General features: G+C 41.4%; 1 protein-coding gene across 3 annotated transcripts in view; it reads left to right on the forward strand.

Moving 5' to 3' along the window:
* Positions 1 to 1,130: 1,130 nt before the first annotated feature.
* The window catches only part of evlb (Enah/Vasp-like b), a 67,297-nt gene continuing 48,600 nt past the window's right edge, over positions 1,131 to 19,827 (forward strand). The window contains exon 1 of one of the 3 annotated variants that reach the window (XM_084737811.1): positions 1,131 to 1,541. In XM_084737811.1, coding sequence (XP_084593937.1) covers positions 1,537 to 1,541 — 5 coding nt within the window. In that variant the 5' untranslated portion in view covers positions 1,131 to 1,536. Of the gene's footprint in view, positions 1,542 to 17,016; positions 17,769 to 19,827 lie in introns of those variants that run through there. The other 2 variants (XM_084737810.1, XM_084737808.1) reach the window with 2 other exon arrangements.

Raw genomic sequence — 19,827 nt, forward strand, 5'->3', positions numbered from 1 at the left:
AAAAGTACAGTACATACTGCTGTATAATTCTGTGCAGCAGTATTATAGCTCAAGTCATAAGTCCCATACTATGGATTCTTATGGAAATGTTACATTGATTGTTACTAGTTAACCTTAAATACAATAAAATAGAGCTGCAATGATTAATCAATTTGTTGATCAAAAGAAAATTAATTGTCATAGTGCTGTCAATGAGTCAAAAGATTTCATCCAGTTAATCACAATGCTGTGATGAATCATAATTAATCACAAAGTCAAAATAGGAAAAAAAAAAGAAAATATTCACATTTAGAAGCTGGATTATTATATTTTGTTATACTATTAATCGATTATCAAATTAGTTGTCAATTAATTTAATAACTAATTAATCATTGATTAATCAATTAATTGTTGCAGCTGTACTATTTTTATATTGTAATAATAAATAAATAAATAGTTTCAGTAATTTTTCAAGCAAAGATGTGAAACAGTAAATGAAGAATCTTGGGGTTTTGGATTGTTGGTTGGACAAAAGAAGTAACTTGAAGACATCACTTTAGTTTCTGGTAAGGTGTGATGAGAATTTATTTATTATTTATTTACATTTTATAAATAATTATAATAATTTGTTAAAATTATTAATAATAATTTGTTACAGCACAACTATAAAATATCTGTCTTTGAGTAAACACACACACACACACACACACACACACACAAACACCATACAATAATATAATAGTATTTCTGCAGGGTCTTAAAGGCTTAAAGTATTTGTGGTAATCGTGGTATTTTATATCCAGTCAGATCTCTAATATGTTACTGAAAATGTGTTTTGCTGTGGAATTAAATATTTCTGATTCTTTTTAAAACCGCGTGTGCGTTATTTTTAACTGGATATAATATATGTATATATTTATATATATATATAGGCCTATTGTTTTACTTTGACAAAACTTGCTCTCAGTTGGTGTGCGTTTGTTTTTCATACCTGCCTGCACGGTAGCTCCACCACCAGACCGAGGGCGCTACTGTGCAGCAAAACCACCGAGCAACACCTGAATATTTCAGCAGCAGCAGCAGGCTGCTCCCTCTCTCTCTCTCTCTCTCTCCCTCTCTCCCTCTCTCTCTCTCTCTCTCTCTCTCCATCCAGCAGCCTCCCAGTGGTTGTCGGGAGGAAAAGATGGCACCACAGAAGCCGCTGTCAGCAGCCACTCCGCCCGGCTTCTCGTCCTGCGGACAGCGGCGTGTCGCCCTCTGAAATGGCCTTGACCAAACCACCAGCCGCCTGACGAGAAGAAGACACCGGTGATTTATTTTGTAAAGACAGACCTGAAAACTGTGGACAACCGTGTAGCATTCTCCACACCCTGTCGCCTTTTACCACCCTGAACAGCTGCACATCCCGCCGGCTTCAGGCTGCAGGCAGCACCGCTGTTTTTTTTACTCAAACACCCGGAGCTGCTGGATCGTTTTCTACTAGAACTGAACTCAAGGACAAAGCTCTGAGAAGACAGAAAACACTCCTCATCCCATTGAAACGGGCAGGAGAGGAAGATGAGGTAAGCACAAGCATGCGTTGCTCTTGCTGCACAATAAAGCGCAGACTGCTGTGATTCCACTGCGCATTATTCTGGGATGTTAAAGGATAGAGCCAAATAAACCAAAACACCTTATTAACGGGCACGTTGTGCGTTTTATGGGCTCAGCTTCGTTCCCGGGCCTGTGGTGTGTGTGTCACCGCGGCACAAAGGTGGATCAGGATGCTTGATGCTTGCATTGACCGACAGGTCACCTGTTGGCCGACAGAATATGGACCTTTAAGAGCAGAGCAGCACATTAAGATTTCCTCACAGACAGCAGCTTTAACATCTTTGACTGACTCCAGCTCTCTGTGATGTGTCACGTGGAGGCTGTCTGCAGAAAAAAAGAGGTGTTGTCATGGAAACCACACTACACGTGCGGAATTGTGATATGATGCTTAATAATGAAACATATTTAATCACTGCATCCACATGTCTTCTCATGTCTTATAAGTCTTTTTGCACACATATGTATATCTGTGCACACACCTTCCTTGCTGAGAGCCAATCAGCTGAGAGTATTTATCACAGCATCCAGCTGTCTCAGGGATGCAAGCGCTGGTGTCAGTGGTTGGCTCTAAGAGCCTATCAGGTGAGGTGTTGCTAGCAGGGCCCAGCCAAGCAGCCAATCAGCTGCAGGCCTGCTGCTACACTGAGGTGGGTGGGGCACCAGCAGTTGGCACAGGTTCACCATGAACAGGAGGAACCCTTAGCTCACTCTAATTGCTGTTGGCATCCAAATCTGTGTGTGTGTGTGTGTGTGTGTGTGTGTGTGTGTGTGTGTGTGTCCCAAGGTCAGAGGGGGATTTTGACCACCAGCATGCCCTGGGTCAGTGTGTCTCGTTTAACAAGCTCTCACTGCTTTTTTTCTGTGTGGCTGCATCTCTGCTGTCACCTCAGCTCTGTGTCATATTGATGGTACCAAGTACATTCTTATATGGTCTGACATGTGAGCAAGGCTCTTTATCCTCGTGTATGTTAAAACTAGTGGTGTGGCATACCAGCAAATTTGGTTTTGATCCATTACCAAGAAATACAGAGGCCAGGATCACCAGTATCAATACTGATATCAATACTTCTTACTGTTTAAAGCAGCTATTGTACCATTAGGTAGCTAAATATGCCATCCCAAGTAAAACCCAAATATTCTTAAGTACACTTAATATAAGTATACTTAATATTCTTCCATGTGGACATGATTAATGTACAAGTGCACTATTTATGATGTACTAACAACGTGCTTAGTATACTAATAATAAACCTTTGGTGCCACTAAAGATATACTAAAATACAATATAATACAATGTTCTTGACTGTACTATTTTGAGACACAATTAAGATGCACTGTACAAGTACATTTTAATCCACTTTTCAGATAACTGATAACTGATAACTGTTACACTTTTAATATATGAGAAATACCTCACTAGTAGGAAAAGTTGTACTTTAATATATTAAAGTAAATCTTAATTGTTTTCTCAACATTCTCACAGTTAAGTACACATATTTGCATTTCAGTATAATTTTAGTTTTACTAATGCACTAATGCAGCATTAAGACGAGTGTGCCTATGATGTCATCTAACGTGATGGATCAATTTATTGGCATTGATCATTGATCTTGCCCCTAGCACTTATATTCAAAGACTTTGTGTTAGCAGTATTGATACATTGGAGATCTGTCTAATTACTGGAACACACTATATACAGTATAATTAGCATGCACTATAAAGTAAGATACAGCATAAGTGTATTCAGGTGTGGTCCAGGGTGGAACAGGTCATGTGATCTAAAAAATCTAGACAGACTGTGATGAGAGTTGCAGTATTAAGCAGTGTTTATGCCCATTTGGTCAAGTAATTGGGGATTTATATGATTTACCGACACATTTATGCTACACCTTATTTTATAGTGCTTAGTAATTATACTGTATATAGTATGTATGATAGGCTAATTGTTGAAGTATGCATTTAGTGAATTTGAATTTGGACTTACAGAAAATGACCAAATGAACAATTCTGAGAGATGTTTTACCACCATCCACAGTTTGTTTTGTTGTATTTTTCAAGTTAAGAGCAGCTTCTCCACTGCTTTTGTGCATTGCATTATGAGAGGACAACATACATCAACAACAGTACGCTGAAACCAAATGTTTTTAGCATGCACACACACCTCAACCTTTTTCAGTTTACTTTAATTTGTCGCTCCATAGAACTAGTACGCATAATTGGAAATCCTACACATTTTACCCCTGCATTGTTGGGGAACTCAACCTCATGTTAAACACAATTAAACCTGTGTGCAGCAAAATGTACTGAACTGTGTAAATACTGTACATCCAGCTGTCTGCACTAACACTTGATATTTTAGGTTGTGTTTTGCAGCCACTAAAACACTCAGCTGTGATTTTAGGATGAGTGATTGTGTGCTGTACAGAGGTGCTCTGTAGGTGGCAACATAGACTGTGACTCATCACAACAAGCGAGCACTTCATACTGTTTGTTGCAGCCCAGCTGGATGCTGTGAGTGCGTGTCTGCTTGTCAGTGTGTGGTCTGTTTGTAGGCATTTCTAACATCCTCTGTCTACATGTGCATGACTTAAAATGTGCAGGCTTGAGTGAGTATATTGGCTCTCTTAACTGTGAGTGTGACAGTGTTTGTTGAGGCCAACAGTTCTTCTGGTTCTGTGTGTTTGCTGTCCTACTAAAGTATGCATGTTAGTAGGACACAAACAGTTATTTTGTGCTGTAATCTAATGAGCATTGATCTCAGTGCTGTGTGCCACTGTTCAAACATACATTAGTCGAGGTCAGATATACAGCAGTAACCGGGGGGAACTGCAGAAACTGAGGTGTTTTAAAGTGTTTTAAAGTTCAAAGGTCATTGCAAGGGTTTAGAAATACTGTACAAATTCTACCGCGTTATGTAAAGTCCTTCTAGAAAGAAGATAACATTTTAAAGATTTGATTTCTCATACAACACTCAGAGCTTTAAATTTCATAAATCATCTCGTAAACACATTTGAATTTGGTCACAGAATCAGCCAGGGTTCATGCTTGATGTATAGATCTGATAATCCTGTTTCGGCTTTTCCTTTTTCAATTACCGAGGCATTCAAAGCAACCAACAAGAAACCAACACAGCTACACTATCTGCTTCTCATTTGTCAAGATTAGACCGACAGTATTGGTTTCAATTATCTCCAGCTGTGGAGAGACTCAAGGTGCTATAGGGAAGAGGGTCTCTGAGGGAAAATCCTGGGACAGTAAAGCTGGGGTTTGTGATTCTAGTCTGGGATTTGGGTTGAAGGGCTGATCCCTGGCTTGATGGAGACTGAATGTCTGATCATTTTATCTTTCCAGTTTCCTCCTCCACCATCTCCCCCACTCTCCCACTTATTGATTAATAGGCTGTGATTTGCTAAGGCAGCAGCCTCTTTTCCATGTTAATCTACTGGTCTGACACAGCACCAATAACTCCTGGGTATGTGATGAACTCCTTCACTGCTTTATGTGCTCCACAGAGTGCTGAATTCTTCACTGCTCACACTGAATTTGCAGACCATACAGTGGTGCTGAAGTGGGACTAGACAGATCTGATAACTCAAAAATCCAATGTTAGTTCATTTCATACCACGCAAACACGCTTGCAGTATGTCAGCCTGTCAGTCAGTCCACCACTTTACACTGAATTATTTATCTCAATAACTGATGGATTGTCATGAGATTGTCCTTATGATTTTGACTTTTCTTATAGCGCTACCATGAGGTTGTGAAATTTGAGGAAAAAAGTGTTTGGTGTGTCTGTTCTGGGCTACTGTAGAAACATGCCGGTGCAACATGGAGGATGGAGGAAGACCAGTGCCCTATAAACTGCTAATTCTAAGCTAACAAAAACACAACAATTCTTATTTTCAAGTGATTATACACTGACGAAAACATAGTTATGGATATTATATTTCATTTCTGCCATATTCAGCTAATAGATCCATGTAAATCTTACACACTGGACCTTTAATCTTTGGTTGCACTTTGCGTTCACTGCTAATTAGCAAATATAAGCATGCTAACACACTAAACTGGGGAACATTGTAAACATATACCTGCTCAACATCAGCATGTCAGTGATATGATGTGATAGGATACAATACAAGAACAATAGGGGACAATATGATACAATAACACAAGATGAGACAATACTATACAATACAATACAAGAATGATACAAGACTATATGATAATACGATACAGTACGATACAAAATGATATACTTTATTGTTCCTGTAGGAAAATGTGTCTTGCACTCAGTGTTGAAAACACATACCTTCCTTCAAGTAATAATAAATGATGAAACTTGTGTAGTACATGCTAAGTGGCGTACTCTGTAACTAAATGACTGCTGTGTACATTTACTTGTGACTGACCCGCCCCTCTCCTGAAATTTGACAGCAGGATTGATGTGTGGTCCCTCCTGCGGCCTGAGCCTGCCCATGGTGGCCTCCCACCATCGCCACCACCGCTCCATTTGCATGGACTGAAGCGTTTCATTGTGCTCTGAAAGTGAAGCGTGGGTGCTATCGATCCAGCGTCATCACTGCTGCCTGATGGGTATTGACAGGAGCAGTTGGTGGTGTGTGTGACCCATATGAATACCAACATTAATAGTAACTGGGTGCTGAATGGATGCAGGACAAGGGTGAATGCTTTAGAGGTGACTCTCTAGTTTAACTCTGGATGCTCATTCATACCAACAGGCAAATGTAAGTGCACAGAAGTGTGAAAGTGAATTTCTGAATGCTTTGTAGGTGTTTTGTAAGAGGAGAAGAAGCTTCAAAGAGGAGTGGATCACTTTGGCATTTCCATAATACACCTACACTGTAAACCAATATTGCATCCATCTGGCGCCTGAGCTGAAATAAATCAACCTGTCTTGGTTTATGGTGTTGCCTGTAATGTCCTGCTGTATCAGAGAGTCCTGACTGGCAGTGGAGGTCAGGTTTCTCTCTCAGTTCATTGTTCTCAGTGCACAGCTGTGTCTTTGAAGTCGCACAGGTGTGTGCTCTTGATTACAACCTCTTTACAAAGTTACAACCTTAAAGTTGAAGTATTTTTTTTTTACATTTTGTGGCAGAGATGTTGGAAATTTTGACTAATTTTCACCTGCAGGCTACCAGGAATGCAGTCATCTAATATTCAGTCAACATAGTAAACACTGCAATGCTTTTTAAAATGTTTACGATCCTAAGAAAAGGTCTAACATTTCTCAGTGTTACAAGACTTCATACCCATTAAAACACCATCTGGTGAATAGTTAAGGCAGCTATAATAAATATTTTTGACTATGTCTATGTGAAAGTGATCACTCATGACATAATTATCACCTGGTTCTCCTCAGGTTTACAGAGTTTTAGCATCTTTGTTGCTGTCATTGTTTTGATTTTGCTGCTTGCAGCTTTACTGTTCTGGTTAAATTTCACACCTCTCACCAGCATCATGTCCACACACAGGCAAGCAGGCTGACATTTCAGTGAAAAAGCTCTAAAAAGCCCACTATACTCTCTCCGTCTGGCATGAAACAGGAGACAGACAAAATTTGCAACTAGCTGGTGAACACAGAGCCAGATATTTCCCACGGGAGTTGGGAGAGACCAAAAAAGAGCTAAAATGTCAATGGATGTTAGATTTATATTATGAGGTGGTCACTTCTAAATAAGCAACCATTTGCTAATAAGTCATTTCAAGTAATTTAAATTTGGACTAGTCAACTAGCCTAAATGTAACACCCTCAGGAGTGGTAACTGTCATACTGGTTTGCAGAATGTGACTAATGTTAGCAGTGCTAACATAAGCAGCCTGCTCTCTTTGCAGGTTAACGTCCACCTGCCTGTGCTGAATATGGTTGCATGTTTTTCTGGTCTAGTGGTTTTCATGTCAGTATATTTTGACACAGCCTGCGTACAACCGTATTTTAATTTTATAGATCAAAATACTGCCGAACCAGTTTAGATGTCATCTTTGTCCCACTGTCCATCTTGCTTATTTAGATGTGGCCTTAGCACATTAACACCATGCAACAGTGAACTACAATGTACTCTAATAATTATGGACCAGATGACTAATCACACACAGATGTATCCAGTTAAAATGTGGCGTGCATCATTTTCAAGTTAATGCATGTTAATTAATAATCTGATTGTTATTTGGCAAATACTGACTACCACTATTGATTATTTTTCACTACAAGCTTCTGCATGTGGAACACTTGAAGCTAAAATGGATAATGTTGCATAACTTTGATGAGTGAACAGAACTAGCTAGCAAGCACTAGGTTACTGTTGATCAAAGCTAGGTCAACAGCTATTAGACTACAATGACAGATGCAAACCTACAGTCTTTCAGTTCTGTCTCCTAAAATTACAATGCCAGGGTGGTTTTGGTCCTGGATTTGGCTCCTGGCACCCTGGGACCCTTACTCTTCCCATATCTACTTTTATTACTAACCTTAAAGTATCTTACAGTTTCTTATATAGTTAAGATAGCCAATCATCAGGATCTTGGTAAAATACTTCTGAAGGTGACTTAAACCTCAGTCCAGACTTGCCGTCTTATGCTTTATATCCCCACCCTGACTACCTCTCTGTGACTTCTGACTTCAGTACAAGAATTTAGCACTTTGTGGACTGGAAAAAATGTAGCCACTGAATACAATCCAGGCAGCAATTAGGTTTCAGTTTTGTGACATAAAAACCAGGGAGTTTTTCTACCAAAAGCTGCAAAGAACTGTGATACTTTTATCGACCTCAACAATTTCTAGTTTGTTTTGCACTTGCCAGCTACATTGTGAGCCAACTTTTATGAAAAATATTTTGTTAATGGGTCAGAGACAAGACATCTGTGATAGCGTATGAGTACTGAACGTCCAGTTACTTGTTATTTAATTTCTCTGCTTGCATGAAGAAAATTAATGGACTTCCAGTGTCCTGTATATGTTTCTATACTGCAGCAGCTGTCGCTTACAGATTGTAACATGATGCCTGTGCACGATGCTGCAGCCACATCACATCTGTGAGTAATAACAGCCACATTTGTCATACTGCAGTCGGACACACACAGAATGGAGAGGGATGTTGCAGAACGTGAAACCCCCAGTGTCAGGTGTGAGTTCACGTGTCCTGTCTCTGTTATGAATCTGTGTAATAACACAGTGCATTCTGGGTGACAACAGTGTGGTTTATGAGTCATAATTATGCACACTGAGGCGTCATATGGCATAGTGCTGAAGCTGATCTACACAGACGTGTGTGTGTGTGTGTTTAAGAGAGGCAGAGGTAATCGAATCTTTGTGAATGAGAGGGAAATCACTCCCTCCTCCTTCCCCCTGCTCCGTCTCCCTCCCTCCCCACTCTGTATCTCCTCTGCCAGCTCCCATCGGTGTGTGGCGTAATTAAAATGATCGGCTCACGTGAGTCGAACAGTGTGTGTTGTGCATGTGTGCGTGTTTGTTTGCCGGCGATATTCAATCCCCAGGCCTGAAAGGATGAGCCAGTGTGAGTTAACCGAGGAGACAGGAAACGTCACAGATCTTTAACCTCCTCACTGTCACACCTCTCACACTCATTTAATCCCCTTTCTTTCTCTGCTGCACTTTGCCTTGTGTAGCGTGACGGCATACAGGTGGATTGTGGGTGTTTGTGGGGATGAAGGGAGAGGGAAGTCAGATTGGATTATACAGAATAACATGTGACAGGATGTCTGCATGTCTTTGGACAGTCATTGACACATTTTTATATCATTTTAACTCCAGTATGTTGGATTAGAAGTGAAACAATGGCAATGAGGTCATAATACTTTCACTAAGTTTTAATTTGAAGGTGGTTGTGAAAGTGGGTCAACTGTGTAGGAATTATAGCCATTTTTATCAGCCTTTTGCCACTGAATTTTAGGGAGGCAATTTGACAATTGGTTGCTCAAGTTTTTCTTGTGCAGCTGTGTTTCATTTAATCATGTATTAATGGCAGATGCGTCACAAAAGACTCGCAGCTTGACTTGGACTTTAAAGCCAGTGACTTGAGCCTTTTGAAAATACTTTATTTAAAAAGTGTGAATCCATGAATCATTCCAACTTCATTTCCTGAATCAGCTAACATTATTGCTATTAATTCTCTATAAGATGACTCATGAATCCCCAGATCACCAGTCCAACAGCATCCAGTCAAGTTTCAGGAGAGAACCATGAAAACTTCACTGACATCCAGCTGGAAAAATTATATCAAAGATAAAATTGTTCATGCACAAAAACTGTGTGGTAGTAAACAAAAAACAAATTGCACTAGATAAAATGTGCAGATTGAAAATTAAAGACGGAGACGCAACAACTTTCAATTTAGGCTTATATTAAAGCTATTATATGTAACATTTTTGCATTAAAATACCTAAAAAGTCTAGACATACTGTATGTTATATATTTTTGTTCAGTTGTGTATTTACATTATCCCAAATGTTTCAAACAATGGTCAAAACAAGAGAAATCTGCAATTATTACTTTAATATGACCTTATCTGTGAACATGATTTCTGCCTGAGTCATGTCAGATAAATTGTGGTTTAAAAGTTGTGTAAAATGTATGTAAGTGTAAATGTAAGTGGTTGTAAAAAACAAGTTCAATGATCCCATGTCATCAAACTGTGTCTTTTCTGTGAGAGAAATCACTAGTGGCAGAATTAACATATTGTGAGTTCAACATAGTTAGTGAACTAATGCTAAGCTAATGTTAGCTTAACAGCTAAGTAACTTTGTAAAGGCTGAAAACATAGTGTTACTTTATGACTTGCTTAGGACTTGAAACTCAAGGTTTAGGAGATGGGACTTGACTTTGGACTTGTCGGTGTTGACTCACGACTTAACTGCAAAGACTTGAGACTTAAGTATGACTTGGCCCACCTTTAATTTTAATAGAAAGAAGAAATAATCAAAGGTCAAGTGCTCATTTGCATTTAGTGCTTGTTGTTGTCTCTCCGTTATGAGGCTGAAATAATATGAACTCATTCAGAGATGTTGTCAAAAGTGTGTTTAAATCATATGTTTGGTGCTCTGCTCAATGGCAAGAAGCCTTTAAAAAAATGACCTGGTAAACCACTCAAGACTAGCATAGTGGATGTAAGGAGAAAAAAAAGGAAACCCTTTTAGCAGACAAAAAAAATCTGCAAACCCCTGGTACGACAAAAAAATAAAGGTTACAGTTTGCAGAAGCATAAATAAGTAAGTAAATGTCATGTAGAGTTTTTCGACAAATAAGACAAAGGTCAACCTTTAGCAGAGTAATGGAAAGAAGAAAATGCCGGGAAAAGGGAAGCGCTCAGGATCTAAGAACCAAACACCACCTCATCTGTCAAAAGTGGTGGAGGTGGTGTTTCTGCTTGTTCCTCTGCAGCAGGATGTGTGATGGCTGAATAGACCCAAGAAAGTGAGTGTCAAAACTACCTCTGTTTTACTATTTGGTTCTCAGCAGCTATGAATATTTGAACCTGCATCTTGCGTTGTGTGTCCTGTGTGTGTGTGTGTGGGTGCATATTATACACAGACAGCTTGTGAGACTTGTCTACTCAGTGACAGCGCCTTCATGTGGTGTGTGTTAGTGTGTGAATCATAGTAAAGTGACATACAGTATGTCAACAAGAAGCTGTGGAATATGCTGCCACTGCACAGCAGATACTTTGATGCAGAGTTTTCTGCTCTTTCTCATTGAGCTCACATCACGGAGTTACATGACAGGGGACAGTCAAGCTACTTGTGCATCTTCTACGTGTAAACACATTTTTGTTAATAATCCAACTTACTGGCAGTAGGACGATGTGGATAAACAATGTAAAACTTCGATTTAGCCTCTGGGTGCAACAGCCAATGTTTCGGGGCTTCCAGTTTAGTCAGCGGATATTCAAGCCAAGACATCCTCTTCTTCTGACTGCTGGCCATTGTTTATATTCTAATTAGAAATATGTGACACCAGATTGGAATTTTTTATAAACTGATATCTATATATGGATGCAGGTAATTAAAAAAAAAAAAAAAAAAAAAGGCTTGCTAATAGAAATCCATTAAAGTCAGATGATAGATGTCTTCCAGGTCTGTATTTTAGCCAATGCATTCAAATCGGTCAATCTTATACACGGACTACAAATGAACTAAAAATGCAAACCAAACTGCTTCTGAACACTTCCAGTACTAAAATCAAAGTAATTTACACCCATTTGTTCATTGTGCTGCCTGAGGACTGAGACTCACAAGTCTCTAAACACTTCAAAAACTGGGTGAAAACAATTAGACAATTAAAAAAAAATCCCTCATATTGGGATGGTGACATGTAGAACTTATCACTGAGAAGTATGGTTGGCGAGCATTGTTTCCAGTCAGACATATCCCTCAGTGGTTTGAATATTGGCATTCAAGCAACTCCTTTGCATCTAAAAGTCCTCAGACAAGGATACAAACATACAAGGTGATTTTATCATTTAACAACAAGGTAGTGTAATGAAAATTTGATGTAGTTCCCACTTTAATTGATTGATTAGATTTGGCTACAGAGATGAATAAAAATTTAGTGCAAATTAATTAATAAGACGGAGAGCTGCAGATGAATTGAACAGTCTCACAGCCTGAGGGAAGAAGGTGCTCTCTTTTAGTGTACCTTGGGCTCCTTTGTAGAAGTTAACAAGAACATGGCACACGAAAAAGATGATCAGTGGGTGGCGAGATCTCTGATTGGTATCACAAAACTACTTTAGATTTTGTCAGTTTTGCATCAGTTGTAAAGTTAAATATGTACAGTCTGTCCACGCCTAGGTACACTGGATTACCTACGTTCAGTACACGTTTGCTTGTTGTGCTTTTTAAAGGTGACTCACATTCTGACTACTAGCAGCTTCCAGCAAATCACGTGTTGGAATCTGACTACCGTGTAGAGTTGAAACTTGAAACCCTCTCAGCCTCACAGCCTGTAGTTACACATGTACACACATTTTACAGTTCTTCCCAACAGTTTCATATCGGCAACATCATTTTCACGCCATCTTTGCTTTGTGTGATTCACCTATTTTCACAGCAAAGCTCCATCACATCCTCATTTTCTGTCCTCTCTTCCCTGCCTCACACACACTTCCTGACACACACTCTCACACACTGACTCCGTCATGCTGTGTGTCAGACAGAAGGCCATCCCTCCTGCTGTATGCTAATAGGCACGTTGTTACACTAGCACACACACAGTTCAAATAACACACATACACTCAGTAGAACCGGAGGTGTGTAGCTCTGAGGATTAGAATACAATCTGCTGCCGGGGTCTAACCTGAGAGGGAGGAGGGATGCAGGGTGGGGGATGGGTGTGTACTGTAAGTGGAGGCAGGATGTGCTTCCACCTCCCTCTTTCCTCTCTCCATCTTTTTCTCCCCTGTTCTCCTCCCCCGTGTTCTTGCCTTCCCCCTGATTCTCTCTCTCCCACTCCACCCAGGCTTTTAACTCTCTACCTGTCCGTCCATCTGTCTACTCCTCCATCCCCTTCCCTCGCTCCGCCTTCTTTTTAATACTCAAACTGCCCCTCCCTCATCCATTTGTTGTAAAAATCTACTCTCCTCTCCATCTGTGACCCCTAGTCTGTCAGTCTTTTTCTGTTGGTTTCTGCTCACGCTGACAGTTTCTTCACTGCTGAGATAAAAGTTCAAGGACCTGCACTCTCACAGTATCACACACATACACTCTATGTTGAAGGCTAGAGTAGTCTAGTGTCCATTGTGACAGCTACAGCACGATTGTTAACAAGTATTTCTTCTCTTGAACAGAAAAGGCGAGAACTGCATGAATGACTTGTTTGTCTTTTTGCTGCTTTTTCACAGAAAGAAAGGATTCATGCCTTTGATTTCACATAAATGGAGCCCAGTGAGCTGCTTCAGTCTGATTCTCAGTCAGTGTCCTCAGTCAGTGAATCATAGTGAGGGTTTAAGAGAAAAGGATGGAGCCCGTGGCATGGTGAAGTTTAATTTGGAAAGAATGTCATTCATTGATTTAATCCTGTGTTCAATCTGTGTGGACACAAACTGGGCAGTGTGGAAGTTATAAATCAAGTTTTAACTACACAGTATACTCATACATGGCAAAAATCACTCCCTCAACAAATTATCCAGTCACATATTCAGCTTTTGGACTAATTTTTCAGACAGCAAGAAAATTTGTTGCCAGTAGGAAGAAAAAAATTCTTTTGGTGCAGTTTTTCTTGTTTCAAGGATATAATGGTTGCTGGTGTGCTGGTGTGATTTACAAGACAAACAAAGACAAATAAGTTTACTTGTTTCAAAAAACTGCAGCAAAAATAGATTAAAGGTTCAGTGTTTGGCGAATCCCCTTTTAAGGGAACTGTACAGATTACATCGGTACTACCAAGTACTGATTCACATTAATTCAGTTGGTGCCAAATTTCCTACGTGAAAGTGCATCTAGGTGAGAAAGAAAGAGAGAGTGACATCACCCCTGCAGCCAGTGCAGCTTGTTCAAGTCACAGTGAGTCAGAGCAATGGCGGTCAAAGTGCGGTTGACCTTTTCCAAACTTTATGCAGACAACGCTTGCTGTGATATTTGTAAGACAAAAGCTAAAGAGTGTATCATGTTTCATATCCTGTAAGCCAAGTTTTCCACAGCAGCTGCAGCTAACATTAGCATGCAGGCACCTAATCAATAAGAAGTTTAACTTAATCTTCCATGGACAACAAAACTATAAAAACTTCGACACCTGTTAGAGCTGTGCCATTGCCTTCACATTTTAACTAGGGTTAGCCAACACTCAGCTACTAGCTGCATCCAGAATTACTCAACAACATGCTATTTAGTACGCTACAGTGTCTGAGATTTATTAGTGTGTTCGAAACCTTAGTATGAGACCAATAGTATGTGAATCACAGATCATTTGAGGGAAAATATTACAATATGCGAGCACTGCAGTAGTAATGACAACAGCATAAAAGGAAAAATATCGCATGTGCTTCCTCTGAGAGGCTGGTGGCAGACTGAAGTTTGGACTTAACAACTGAAATGAAGTTTTTGTTGTTCCAGAGAGAGTAAAGTACCAAAAAAGGTACCATTCAGTACCGGTACTGAATTCCACGATTGGATTCTGAGTCGGTTCAAATATGAATGGTATGCATCCCTAGTCCAGGGTGTAAGATTTAGGAAGATCTAATAAAAGCATTTGGCTGAAATGGAATATAATATTCATTAATATGTTTTCATTTGTGTTAGAATGATTGTGTTTTCAGTACCTTGAAATGAGCCCTTTATATCTACAGAGGGCGCAGGTCCTCTTTCATAGAGATCTGCATTTTGCACTGCCATGTTTGACAGTAACCCAGAATGGACAAACCAAACACTGGCTCTATATACGGCATTTCACGTTCCTCATGAGTTTTGTTGCCACTGTAGGTTTTGATATACACATGGAAGGGGAGAGTGAGGAGAGCTGTATTCAGTTGGTTGCAGACTACAAGCTCACCACTAGATGCCACTAAATCCTAGACACTGGTCCTGTAACAGAATGCCTGTGTTACAACCTCTGGCTCTGAGTTTGAAAGACGTGTGTTTATCTGGCTGGGGAAGTCTAATGAATGATTCAGTCTGTGTCTTGCAAGCCTCCCAATGTTGTGGAAGTGCAGTTCTAAATCTCTGGAGTACCCCTTTAAATCTGCGCTTAAACTGCTGTGGAGCTGTAATGATGCCTCATTTCTGCGAGAAGGTTTCATGATGCAACTCAATGCAAGCAGACGTTTGCCTCTCACTTGAAGTAAATATGTTTCCTCCAGGGTCTGGCAAATATGTGAACTCAAATCACACGGATATAAAAAGGACAAGAAACACATTTTATTGGCATGAAGATTTGTGTCCAAACACAGTCGGCAGGCGAGTAAACAGCACTAAACTGCTGTCCAATTGCAATGTCCACTGCTGTCCACAGTGATTACAGAGCAAACTGTGTCACCCAACAGTTCTGTGGTCTGTGTGCAATCAATGAAATTGCCTGCTGGCAAAACACAGCAGGACAGATGTGGGTGACGATGTGAGCTGGGTGGGCTGTACTAGAAAGAGACCATTCCTGGGATGTCAGAGGATGTACAATAAATATGGGAGGGATTTATTGGCTGTGATGCAGACCCTACCCAGAAGATTAGTGCCATGACCTCACACCACTTGCTGTATATTATTTATAATCTACATGCATCTGGATAGACAGATATGGGTCTTCACATGTATGTAACATACAATGTGTTTTTTGTTAACTCTACATATTCCAACAGAGGGATGTGCTGCTTTTTTATCTGCACCTGTGTCAATTTCACATGAAATGGAAATCAGAATGCTCTTTGCTTCCTGTGAAAACAGGCAGTGCAGGAGGGCCACTTTTGCTGATATTGATTGGCATTCATAGTAGCCAATAGTGCTGAATGAGCAGGAGCCATAGACGCTATATGAAATGGGTTGAATCTTATTTAACATGCGCTCTATGGTTGAAGCAAGTCGTTTTCCCTGCCCCCTCCTCCCAAGACTTAAGGAAGCTCAGGCAGGCTGGAGGAATACTGCAGGAGTGGAAGACGAGTTCAACTTTGTAATTAGAAAATAACAATTGACAGCGAGTCCTACACTCTAAGCAGTAGTACCTGCCTGCTTTACTGCCTTGCAGACTCCATTAACATATTTCTCAGTATAACAGTTATAAACATTTACTCCTTTCTAAAAAAAATATTAATTATTTCTTACTACTCATAAGCAGACAGTCAGCAAACATTCAGCATTAATTTGAACTCTAATTAATGTGAAACAAGCAAACAAAAATTTTAAAGGACAGCTTTGTTGTCAGGGAAGCAAGTATTTCCACTTCCTTAATCTCAGATGCCAGATCATGGTCATTTTATGATTTATTAGGTTAAATATATTACAAATTTCTCCTTTAATGAACATCTAGTAAAAGCTGTCAGATCAGTGTGTGTATATATGCCTCTGTGTATGTGTGTATGATTGTGTAGCATCCAGAGCTCCACCCAAGCCTGGCATGCCACCTCAAATCATTGCGAGAAAAGATGGGAGCCATCAGATGAATTAAAATCTGTTGCTCCTCCTCCTCCTCGCCTCCCTTCCCACTCTGCATGCGGGCTTACGCATCCTCGCCTCGGCCAATCCGGCAGTAGAGGGGAGCAGAAAGGGTGGTGGGGTTGAGAGCAGAGGAGAGGAGGAAGAGGAGAGGGAAGGGGGGAGGAGGAGGAGGAGGAGGAGGAGGAGAAGGAGGGGCAGGACCAGCAGCCTCCGGGGCTGGCGGCCCATCGCTCTTGTCACAGCTGGGAGGGGAGGAGGGGAGGAGGGGAGGGATGGAGGGAAGAGGGGGAGGAGGAGGGGGGCTAGAGAGGGAGGAGGTAATCCAATGAGACACAGAGAGGAGAGGCAGTGCGAGGGCAACGCCTCACAGCACCGGGAATCTCTCTCTATCTCCATCTCTCTCTTTTTACCCCCCCTCCTCTTCTGTCTCTGAAGCGTAAAAACCAAACGACTCTCATCTCCCATTCAGTCTCTCTGTATGTGGCTGAGGGCTGCGCTCATATTTGTAAGCCTCTTTTTCCTCCACTGTTCAAAACCCTCCATCATTTTTCACCTCATTTTGCTTCTCCACCTGCTACAGGATGAACTGACGCCCACAAACCAGGATTATTTCTCGTCACTTCTGTGTCTTTAGGATCTTCAGCATCTTTTTACTGGAGTCATCTTTGTTCTTGTGCTCACAGCTGCTGACTGTACACTGGCTGCTAGTGGGGAAATAGGTTAGTGTGCCTGTTTGGTGCCGGGCAGCAGAGGTGATTGAATGTTCTGTGCACGGTGGAGACGAAGAGGAGGGGGATGTCTTCCTGCTGGCGGTAGCGCTCTCTAGCCCTGCTGCGACCACTCGGGGAGAAGGTGACTTGGGATGCTGCCGCTGAACTCCGACCTTTAGCCAAAGTGTAAAGAAATTAAAGACAGACAAAGGAAAAGCTTTTCGCCTCATTTTTGCTGCCGTGAAACAGGACTGACCTGTGTGTGGACACCATGGACATCAACCTGCAGTCGCACCGATTTTACTTCCCGCAGATCTACTGTGCTGAACCGGGGGCACAGCCGCCACCACAGCTCACTGAGTTCAAAGTCAGGTAAGCATCCAAGGGAGGGAAAGGTGTTCACAATGTATCCATCACTTCATCAATGGTGGAGACACCCAGGATCCACCCAAAATCTAGCTACAGCATCATGCTTTTCTTTTCCAACAGCAGCTGCTGCTGCATATGAAGCGTTTCTGTGTACGATGAGTGCTGCTGTGAGTGGCTGCTTGCCCTTGCAGGGGGATGGGGCTGCATGCTAATGTGTTAGCTAGCTGTGCAGAAAAGTGTTAGGCTCCTGGGAGAAGCAGAGGGCATTGATGGCCTGTGGAGGTGCCTGCCAAGTTTGGACAGAGGGGGTGACAGTGCGACAGTTGTGTTATGTTTGCAGTCCAGGGCCCTGTGGACGCTGCAGCCCTTTCGTCAGCCGCCTCTGTGGCTCTTTTGTTCTCTGTGTTTACGCCTCACTCTCTTTCTTTTTCTGCTACTCTTTTACTCCAATCAACGCTGAAAGTGCTCAGGGTGGCTTGTTGCACCCACAGCCGACGCCTGCCGTCATGGTTGCAGAGCGCTCGAAGACGCATGCTCAGATATGCAACAGCTTCCTGCTCTTTGTCTTGTTCAGATGTAATTGTGCCGGATGGAGCTGTTGCATTCAGGCGTGCAAGAAGTCAGACCTGATGCTGTGTGACATCAACATGAGAAAATATTTTTCTTTTCACTGCAATGAAGCACATGTTCATAATTATTTTGAGCCATCTGTTCTTGTCTCCATCACCATCCATCCATCATCCATCCATCCATCCATCCATCTATCCATCCATCCATCCATCCATCCTTGCATTCACGTTTCAGATGTCCTTGTAATCTTGAGCGCGATACGTTTGACGATTCCTCCTCTAACAGCTCTGATTAGTGCAGCTTTAAGGGACTCAGCCAGAGTTTTGCCCCACTAAGCAGCTTTTAGTTTGGCTGGTCCTTCAGGCTGGAGCAGCTTTATGGGGCTACAGCGTGTCACTATCACGGTCTGGCCAAGCTCCCTGATGGCGCCACAGGAGGCCGAGGGCGTTCACAGCTGGGCGGCATCGCCAGGAGAAAGAGAGGGAAAGACATTGGGGGTATCTGTATACACACTTTTCTAACTATTTGTTTTAGTTATCCTGGGACATCTCTTAAAAGGATTCTTTGGATTATTTGAAGTGGGGTTGTCTGCGGTACTTATTGATAGTCAGTGTATTAGCTACAGAAGATGGCGATCAGCATGCCCCCAGTTTTGAGAAGCAAAGAGGGGCACCAGCACAGAAGTTAAGTAATGTATTTTTGTGGACAGGGTCGGTGATAAGACCCACTTTAGCCACTTAAAAAAGGTCCACCTAAAAAAATCAATATCACCTTATACGTACACTATATTTAGAATATTTTCACTGCTTTACCTTGCTGTCAGACAGCCTTTTTGGACAGGACATCGCTGTTGCCTAAACAACCAAACTCCATAGGCGAAATCCTTCATTTTATCTCCTAGAATATGGGAGTTGCTGCTCTGCGCTGTCTTGATCTGTTAGTTTGTTTGTGTTATTGTGTGGCTTAGTTGTTTTAAAAGGTTTGTGCAGATTCACCAAAGTTATACGATAACAAAAACTACCTGAACAAGACAGTGGAAGACCAGCAACTCCTGTGTTCTGTGAGGTAAAATGACTGATTTTGCCTATGGAGCTCGATTGGTTTAGAGAGAGTGTTATTTGGCTTTCTATAGGTGGGCCTGTTTTTAGTTGACTAAAATATCTTTTGTTGCTGTCCCTGTCCACAGGAGCACCTTGTTTAGCTTCCATGTTGGTACTCCTCTCTGCTTCTCCAAACTGGGGGCGTGCCAATCGGCATCCACTTTAGGTAATATTCTGATGATCAGTGAAGTATTTCATACAACCCCACATCAAATAATCTGAACTATCCCTTTAAATGATCACATTTTCAACTCCCATGCATGCCATACAAGCAGTTTTTAAGCCAGGTTACTGTTTTACTTTATGGCTTTAGGGGTTTCTTGAAAGTGTTTTCAGCCTAATAAACAATTAAACATGTTCGATCCCCTGCTGTCTCACCTTGGTGACCTTCT

The sequence above is a fragment of the Lutjanus erythropterus genome, chromosome 15 (genome assembly GCF_056507025.1).
Source record: "Lutjanus erythropterus isolate fLutEry1 chromosome 15, fLutEry1.hap2, whole genome shotgun sequence".
NCBI lineage: Eukaryota > Metazoa > Chordata > Actinopteri > Lutjaniformes > Lutjanidae > Lutjanus > Lutjanus erythropterus.